Source organism: Salvelinus namaycush, chromosome 10, assembly GCF_016432855.1.
Source record: "Salvelinus namaycush isolate Seneca chromosome 10, SaNama_1.0, whole genome shotgun sequence".
NCBI classification, from domain to species: domain Eukaryota; kingdom Metazoa; phylum Chordata; class Actinopteri; order Salmoniformes; family Salmonidae; genus Salvelinus; species Salvelinus namaycush.
This window is the reverse complement of record NC_052316.1, coordinates 5,021,418-5,030,818: the sequence shown is the minus strand read 5'-3', so window position 1 is coordinate 5,030,818 and position 9,401 is coordinate 5,021,418. Positions and strand designations below refer to the sequence as shown.

The 9,401-nt window shown below is 44.7% G+C and overlaps 1 protein-coding gene across 1 annotated transcript in view; it reads left to right on the top strand.

The window, feature by feature from the left end:
- The first annotated feature begins 876 nt into the window (after positions 1 to 876).
- Positions 877 to 9,401, top strand: part of LOC120054602 (kinesin-like protein KIF14) — a 44,599-nt gene continuing 36,074 nt past the window's right edge. Inside the window, exons 1-13 of the mRNA XM_039002073.1 lie at positions 877 to 925; positions 1,232 to 2,415; positions 2,610 to 2,864; positions 3,204 to 3,291; positions 3,399 to 3,497; positions 3,654 to 3,706; positions 3,805 to 3,835; positions 4,538 to 4,645; positions 5,403 to 5,519; positions 7,811 to 7,929; positions 8,315 to 8,487; positions 8,925 to 9,072; positions 9,217 to 9,280. Coding sequence (XP_038858001.1) covers positions 1,346 to 2,415; positions 2,610 to 2,864; positions 3,204 to 3,291; positions 3,399 to 3,497; positions 3,654 to 3,706; positions 3,805 to 3,835; positions 4,538 to 4,645; positions 5,403 to 5,519; positions 7,811 to 7,929; positions 8,315 to 8,487; positions 8,925 to 9,072; positions 9,217 to 9,280 — 2,325 coding nt within the window. The 5' untranslated portion in view covers positions 877 to 925; positions 1,232 to 1,345. The remainder of the gene's footprint in view (positions 926 to 1,231; positions 2,416 to 2,609; positions 2,865 to 3,203; positions 3,292 to 3,398; positions 3,498 to 3,653; positions 3,707 to 3,804; positions 3,836 to 4,537; positions 4,646 to 5,402; positions 5,520 to 7,810; positions 7,930 to 8,314; positions 8,488 to 8,924; positions 9,073 to 9,216; positions 9,281 to 9,401) is intronic.

Sequence of the window (9,401 nt, the reverse complement as noted above, 5' to 3'; positions counted from 1 at the left end):
AGCCGCTCACAAGCCTAAGATCACCATGCGCAATGCCAAGCGTTGGCTGGAGTGGTTTAAAGCTCGCCACCGTTGGACTCTGTAGCAGTGTAAACGCGTTCTCTGGAGTGATGAATCACGTTTCACCTTCTGGCAGTCCGATGGACGAATCTGGGTTTGGCGGATGCCAGGAAAACGCTACCTGCCCCAATGCATTGTGCCAACTGTAAAGTTTGGTGGAGGATTAATAGTGGTCTGGGGCTGTTTTTCATGGTTCAGGCTCCTTAGTTCCAGTGAAGGGAAGTGTTAACGCAACATCATACAATGAAATTCTATACAATTCTGTGCTTCCAACTTTGTGGCAACAGTTTGGAGAAAGCCCTTTCCTGTTTCAGCATGACAATGCCCCTGTGCACAAAGTGAGGTCCATGCAGAAATGGTTTGTCGAGATCGGTGTGGAAAAACTTGACTGGCCTGCACAGAGCCCTGACCTCAACCCCATTGAACACATTTGGGATGAATTGGAATGCTGACTGAGAGGCAGGCCTAATCGCCCAACATCAGTGCCCGACCTTCCGCATGCTCTTGTGGCTGAATGGAAGCAAGTCCCTGCAGCAATGTTACAACTTTTAGTGGAAAGCCTTCCCAGAAGAGTGGTGGGGACCAACTCCATATTAATGCACATGATTTTGGAATGAGATGTTCGACAAGCAGGTGTTCACATACTTTTGGTCATGTAGTGTAGTTGTGCATTTTGTTTAGATGTTGGATCTAGTCTCAAGCGTGGAAATACTGCCATCTACCTTTCAAACACAGGCTCTGCATTTATTTTATTTTGTTCTGCTGTGGACGGTGACGTAATTTGTGTCTAGCCAATAGCACACCACTGATAGGAGTTTGAAATCGACGCGGGGCAGACGTGGAAGAGATGTCAACCACTGAAATGGTAAACAAACTCAGAAGAAATTGTTAAATTCTTCTGTTTTGAGAAGTAGCTGGCAAATATAATTGTGAATGTCCGAATTATATTAACGTTTCACGTTTAATAAGTAAACTGATCAGATTATCATTTTCAGCTTTGCAATGTGTTCTGGACAGTTAGCTAACGTTAGCTGGCTAACTTAGCTAGCTAAGCTAACGTCGTACACCAACTGAACGACCAAATACAACCGTATGCATTGTTGTCTAGCCAGCTCATGTCTGAATTATCAATTTCTTAATACAACTAACGTTAACTTTAAACTTTTTGCAGGGGAAGATGTGCACTTTCATTGATTTGTCTACAGATAACGTTGGTAACATTTTTCTTTTGGAATTGACGAAAGATTTTAATATATTTATTATTATTTTTTAAATAAACTCAGCCATGTCTTTATATTCGATACCATTGAAGAAGCACACCGCTTTTTATGACAATGTCTTGACATCAATGGTTCCTGACACGAAAGACCAAAAAGCTGCGCGAGGAATGATCAAAGGGGACGATACGAAATTATTGACATTGGATAAAACCAAGGAGATAAACACGACCTATTTGAACTTTGCGCTGTCAAAAACCGGAGGTCAGAGGAATGGCACCCCCGGTCGAGGGCGTCTACAGAGGAAAACGGGTACGAACGGCGACAAAGTGATGAGTGAAAATACAATGGAAATCACTCAGAATACGACACCGGTACCCGAGAAAAGACTCACGTTGCAACGCAGAACCAGGACAGGTTCAATTGACAAAAGCGCAAGTAATGACACCAGCAAAACAACAGAGAGCTCGAGACAACACTGGGTCAGCGGTACCGACTCTCATCATTCCAAAGTTCTCTCTGAATCAAACCCTCGAACGCCTGTTAGTGCAGTTGTATTGCGGTCATTCAGTCTGAGGGACAGCTCATCTAGAAGTAAATCAAGAGAAGCTGTTCATCTTTTAAACACTCCAGCTAAAGGAGTCAAACTATTTGCACCAAAACAGCCAGCAGCCCCGGGTAAAGTAGATGTGAAAAAACCAGAGGATCATACCAGAACTTTTTCAACACCCACAAAAAAGACTCCATTCGAGAAAATCACAGCAAAGAAGGATGCCTTTGAGAGGTTGGCTGGGAAAGAGATCCCAAAAGTGGTGTCAGTAAAAACGGTAGGCCTAGAGAGGCCGAAGACGCACGCACAGGTGACTGTGGAAGCTGCGAAGCCTGTTGCAACTCCCCATACTAACAAGTTTCTGGTCAGTAGTCAAAGAGCGAACGTGACCTCCAACTTGCCAGGGCAGGTGAGAAAGTATTCAATCCATAGTGACCTGACCATGGCTAGGTCCTCGACTCCTGCGCCTACCTTCTCCACCGAGCTTTTGCTCCCACCCAGTGCGATGCTAAAGCACGAACAGGATACCCTGAAAATGGAGAACAGTGCCGTGACAGTTGCGGTCAGAATGAGGCCATTCAACACCAGGTATAAATATGTAGCATCTGCTTGTGATTAATTGTTCATTGAAATTGCGTTCAGCCAGCTCTAACTACATCTCTATTGTTTGACATAAATATTGCTGTCTGTGAACTTGTATTCTACTAATTTGTTTCTACAGTTATTCATAAACAGTGATGTTAATAATGACAATGAAATATCTGCCTTTCATTCATATTCAGGGAGAAGACTGAGAAAGCATTGCAGGTGATCTTCATGGATAACCAGGAGACTCTTGTCCAACATCCAGACACCAAGCAGAGCTACTCCTTCACGCATGACTTCTCCTTCTGTTCCGTCGACAAAAGCGACCCCGGCTTTGCCAGCCAGCAGACAGTGTATGAAAAACTAGCAAAGCCACTTCTGGAGAGGGCCTTTGAGGGCTTCAACACCTGTCTGTTTGCATATGGCCAAACTGGATCTGGGAAGTCTTACACGTAAGACTCACTCTCACAACTTTAAGAAACACTCAAATCGTATAATGTATTGGTCTAATGCAAGGTTTCCCAAATTCGGTCCTGGGCCCCCACCTGGGTGCATGTTTTGGTTTTTGCCCTAGCACTACACAGCTGAATCAAAAAAAATCTAAGCTTGAAGATGAGTTTGTTATTTGAATCAGCCGTGTAGTGCTAGGGCAAAAACCAAAACGTGCACCCAGGGCTAAGATTAGGAAACCCTGGTCTAATGTAATGTTCCTTTGTGAAGCAAGCCTAGTAAACTGTGGTTGCATCCATATGTTCAATTGGACTATATGTTCTTCTGTTACACTCCTGCAGTATGATGGGTGTTGGGGAAGAGGCAGGTGTAACACCAAGATTCTGCGAGGAGCTCTTCTCTAGGCTGTCTGTGGTTGATAATCCGGAGGTACCCTATTAGCTATTAATTCAGATAATATTCCTACCAAGTTGCACATATTGTTGACTCTGTTCAGTTATCATGCAATGCATTTTCATGTGGCTGATGTATTACAGGTGACATGTCATCTGGAGATGAGCTACTTTGAGGTGTACAATGAGAAAATCCATGACCTGCTCATTGCCAGGGATGAACAAAACCAAAAGAGGTGGCCTGTGAGTAGGACAAACTCCCTAAAGACAACCGATATGAATTGAAACATGACTTTTCAATCCTGCCATTTCTATTGAGTGGCCCTATGATCTGTGTTGTTTCTCAATGCCATTTTACATCAATGAGCTTAGTAATGACCAAATGCTCTGTTTTTGTAGTTAAGGGTGAGGGAACATCCAGTCAACGGGCCTTACGTTGCTGAGCTGACAACGTGAGCAAACTTACTCTTTTTCCATTTTTACCTTGTTAAATGTAATGATGGATTGCTAGTCTGATGGATTCACTCACTGACTATATGTTTGCTCACAGGAACGTGGTGAGCTCCTATGCGGACATTCAGGTAAGTTGCTTTGCAGACACAATTTCTTAACACTGGGCCACGTTCAGTTGCCAAACATTGTTGAACGTTGCGGATAGAAATGCCATTAATGGCCTCCCGAGTGGCGCAGTGGTTTAAGGCACTGGGTTCGAGTCCAGACTCTGTCGCAGCCGGCCGCGACCGGGAGACCAATAGGGCGGCACACAATTGGCCCAGCGTCGCCCGGGCTAGGGAAGGGTTTGGCCGGCAGGGATGTCCATGTCCCATCGCGCACTAGCGACTCCTGTGGCGGGCCGGGCGCAGTGCACGCTGACACTGTCGCCAGGCGTGCAGTGTTTCCTTTCGACACATTGGTGCGGCTGGCTTCCGGGTTAAGTGAGCATTGTGTTCGTTTGTGTTTCGGAGGACACACCGCTCTCGACCTTCGCCTCTCCCGAGTCCGTACGGGAGTTGCAGCGATGAGACATGACTGTAACTACCAATTGGACATCACGAAATTGGGGAGAAATAAGGGGTTAAAAAACTACAATAAATGCCATTTAATAGAGCTGACGTGATCCCTTACTCTACATGACAGAAAGGCATGTCTGTCTACATGGCATATTTCTATCTGAACGTTCCAAAAACGTGTCCTGCTGAACCCGTCCATGATATGTAGCGAGCTCTTCTTACCACTTTTGAACACTGCTTAGTAAATGTGTGGTGAATACACACTCTTACCAGGGTTGGCTGGAGCTTGGGAACAAGCAGCGAGCCACTGCAGCCACGGGGATGAACGACAAGAGCTCCCGATCCCACTCCGTATTTACTCTGGTTATGACCCAGACCAAGGTGAACCTCCCCGCCCTGTCTCTTTGTTTGTGTGTGTGTGCTGTTAGCGTTACTTTGTGCATCTAAAACGCATATTATCCACACACTGATGACCAATTATTTGTTTCTTCTGATGACGATCTGGGTCTGTTTGTCTTGTGTCCTTTGTGTTTGTGGTTCTTCGTGTTTCTGTTTTTATGCACATTTGTTTCATTTGTGTGTCGCGCTTCTTCTTTTTTGTTTGAATACACACATACAGCTAACTGCCAAAATAAAGGAAACACCAACATAAAGGGTCTTAAGGCAACCACAATCCAAAACAGCTTCGATGCACCGTAGGCATCGATTCTACAAGTATCTGGAACTCTATTGGAAGGATACAACACTATTCTTCCACAAGAAATTCCATCATTTTGTGTTTGGAGGTGGAAAACACTCAGGCGCCGCTCCAGAGACTCCCATAAGTGTGCAATTGGGTTGAGATCTGGTGACTGAGACTTCCATGGCATATGGTTTACATAATTTTCATGCTCATCAAACCATTCAGTGACTGTTCTTGCCCTGTGGATGGAAGCATTGTCATCCTATGGGACCTTAACCATGGTACCTAAAATAATGGCCTGCCCAGCATTTTTATATATGATCCTAAGCATGATGGGATGTTAATTGCTCAAATAACACCTACTTTGTATCTGTCATTTACTCAAGTGTTTCCATTATTTTGTCAGTTACTTGTATGTTTCGTGTGTGTGTGACTGTTCTCCCTTTGTCTGTGTAGACTGAGTTTGTGGAGGGGGAAGAACATGACCACAGGATCACCAGCAGGATCAACCTGGTGGACTTGGCCGGTAGCGAACGCTGCTCCTCAGCCCAGACCAGCGGAGACCGCCTCAGGGTAAGCACTGGTAGTTGGACTTGATTTCTTCATCCCGCTCTCGCTGACTTCTTGTCCGACTCCCACCCGCTCCTGCAAGAACTGGTCCTGAACCCGACGGCAGTCCAGCAAATGTTTTTTTTAGGTGTAGCCTATGTGATGCAGCTCGCTTTGCAGCACCAGGCCCAGCAATTTTGCCACCCTAGGCAAGATCAAAATGTGCCACAATAGCCTGAGAAATAGGTTTAAATACTAGAGATTCTCACGTGGCCTATTTTATAGCGCAATACAGACAGCCTAATATATCACCCAATAGGCTAGACGTAGTTTGAAAGAGCAAGGTTTGGGCGGAATAGGAGAGCGGACATTTGCACTTGACTCGATATACTTTTTGATTTACTTTTATGAGCGGGACGATTTGCACACAGTAAAATAAATGTTATAAATATTTATTTCCAGTCAATGTCGGAGCCTAATTATAGCCTAGCTATCATATATTTAGGAAGTTAATTTCCTTGAATATACAGCTGTGGCCAAAAGTTTTGAGAATGACACAAATATACATTTTCACAAAGTCTGCTGCCTCAGTTTGTATGATGGCAATTTGCATATACTCCAGAATGTTATGAAGAGTGATCAGATGAATTGCAATTAATTGCGAAGTCCCTCTTTGCCATGCAAATGAGCTGAATCCCCCAAAAACATTTCCACTGCATTTCAGCCCTGCCACAAAAGGCCCAGCTGACATCATGTCAGTGATTCTCTTGTTAACACAGGTGTGTGTTGACGAGGACAAGCCTGGAGATCACTTTGTCATGCTGATTGAGTTCGAATAACAGACTGGAAGCTTCAAAAGGTGGGTGGTGCTTGGAATCATTGTTCTTCCTCTGTCAACCGTGGTTACCTGCAAGGAAACACGTGCCGTCATCATTGCTTTGCACAAAAAGGGCTTCACAGGCAAGGATATTGCTGCCAGTAAGATTGCACCTAAATCAACCATTTATCGCATCATCAAGAACTTCAAGGAGAGCGGTTCAAATGTTGTGAAGAAGGCTTCAGGGCGCCCAAGAAAGTCCAGCAAGCGCCAGGACTGTCTCCTAAAGTTGATTCAGCTGCGGGATCGGGGCACCACCAGTACAGAGCTTGCTCAGGAATGGCAGCAGGCATGTGTGAGTGCATCTGCACGCACAGTGAGGCGAAGACTTTTGGAGGATGGCCTGGTGTCAAGAAGGGCAGCAAAGAAGCCACTTCTCTCCAGGAAAAACATCAGGGACAGACTGATATTCTGCAAAAGGTACAGGGATTGGACTGCTGAGGACTGGGGTAAAGTCATTTATTTTGATGAATCCCCTTTCCGATTGTTTGGGGCATCCGGAAAAAAGCTTGTCCGGAGAAGACAAGGTGAGCGCTACCATCAGTCCTGTGTCATGCCAACAGTAAAGCATCCTGAGACCATTCATGTGTGGGGTTGCTTCTCAGCCAAGGGAGTGGGCTCACTCACAATTTTGAGTGAGCCCAAAGAACACAGCCATGAATAAAGAATGGTACCAACACATCCTCCGAGACCAACTTCTCCCAACCATCCAGGAACAGTTTGGTGGCGAACAATGCCTTTTCCAGGATGATGGAGCACCTTGCCATAAGGCAAAAGTGATAACTAAGTGGCTCAGGGAACAAAACATCGATATTTTGGATCCATGGCCAGGAAACTCCCCAGACCTTAATCCCATTTGAGAACTTGTGGTCAATCCTCAAGAGGCGGGTGGACAAACAAAACCCCACAAATTCGGACAAACTCCAAGCATTGATTATGCAAGAATGGGCTGCCATCAGTCAGGATGTGGCCCAGACGTTAATTGACAGCATGTCAGGGCGGATTGCAGAGGTCTTGAAAAAGAAGGGTCAACACTGCAAATATTGACTCTTTGCATCAACTTCATGTAATTGTCAATAAAAGCCTTTGACACTTATGAAATGCTTGTAATTATACTTCAATATTCCATAGTAACATCTGACAAATATCTAAAGACACTGAAGCAGCAAACTTTGGAAATTAATATTTGTGTTTTTATATATCAAATCACGATTTGCAGGTATAGACAAATAAATGTGTTATCAATATTTATTTCCAGTCAATGTCGGAGCGTAAAATATAGCCTATCATATATTAGGAAGTGAATTTCCTCGGAAAGACATTTCCCACTATTTGTCATTTATTTTTTGCAAAGTTCAAAACCAGTCAAATTGGAGCCAATCTGTTCTCTCTATCAAATCCATCCAGCCTAACTGTATCCTATTCTCCTGTATCCCAGGAGGGTGCCAGCATCAACAAGTCGCTGCTGACCCTGGGGAAGGTGATCTCTGCCTTGTCAGAGCAGGCCCAGACCAAGAGGAAGGTCTTCACCCCCTACAGGGACTCTGTGCTCACATGGTAAGAGAAACTTCAAGAGTTGAATGCTTGTTATACAAACAATTTGGATGGGCTAAATTCCATTATAATCAAGTTTGAGAGATTTGAAATGGAATCGACCCCCTACCTTGCCACACCACAGTATTGTAAACTACAAACATATTTCATCAAGCTTTTGAAACTAATGAGAATGAGGAGATATTGAGATTTACACTCCTCAATAGAATACATTGGTACTATTTAACATTGATAAACTATGTGGGGAAAAGATAATGGTTTGTGTTGCTGGCAATGCCAGTACCTGTACAAGATATCCTTATGAAATTGCGAGAGGTTGGTAAAGTCAGAAGTTTGTGAAGTAAGTAGTTTTGTCGAGAGGTAAACTGAATGTCGTCCGTGTGTCCAGGCTGCTGAAGGAGAGCCTGGGTGGAAACTCCAAGACGGCCATGATCGCCACCCTGAGCCCGGCGGGCAGCAACGTGGAGGAGAGCCTGAGCACGCTGCGGTACGCCAAGCAGGCCCGCATGATCATCAACGTGGCCAAGGTCAACGAGGACACCAACGCCAAGCTCATAAGAGGTCAGCCTCGCTCTCCCTCGCCACGCCACCGCCCATCTCTCTGTCTTTCTCGCTCCCTTTTTCCTATCTATTCATCACCAGATTGAATTAGGTAGTCCGGCTCTAACCTTGCCTTCGGGACATATTTATACACTGTCACTTTTACACGGGGGCTAAGTCAATTGTCATGCAGGTATTATTGAAAGGAGATTGCTGCGCCACATTTGCAAATACTTTATTTGACCAGGGAAGGGGAAACGGTGCAGAGATTGAGATCATTTACCTTCTGTGCTTTATCACCATAGTATGTGTATTAAAGGGTAGGTTGCAAGAATACGTTGTCTTTTGACATCATACATGTGGTTGTTATGAACAAAAGCTCATACAAAATGGCTCCTCACTTTTCTTTTTTTGGTGGCAATTTAACAAACTATGTCGTGTGCATCTTTGTTTACTAGAGCTGAAAGCTGAGGTGGAGAAGCTGCGGGCTGCTCAAATGAGCTCTCAGGGCATCGAGCCGGAGAAAATTAACCTCTTCCAGCAGGAGATCTTAGCTCTGAAGAGCCAGCTAACCCAGCAGGAGAGGGAGATGGCCGAGGCCCACAGGTGACCACCATACAACCTCCACACACCTTAGGCACTAGTACCAGAGAGGGTCTGTGATCTAGGTAGCAAATTATGAAAATGGGTCCGAACAACTGTTTTAGTCTTGGTTTGTTACTTTAATCGGATTCTTTTACCTCTTGTCAGAGCGTGGAGAGAAAAGCTGGAGCAGGCAGAGAAACGCAAACGTGAGGAAACCAAAGAATTACAGGTCAGTTTTAGTTGGTTATAAGTGGAAAATGACCTTTAGCTTCATTACTAGGGTTGCAAAGGGAGGGTATATTACTCAAAACTTTTTAAGTTAACAGTAAAGTACCAGAATTTTGCTAACA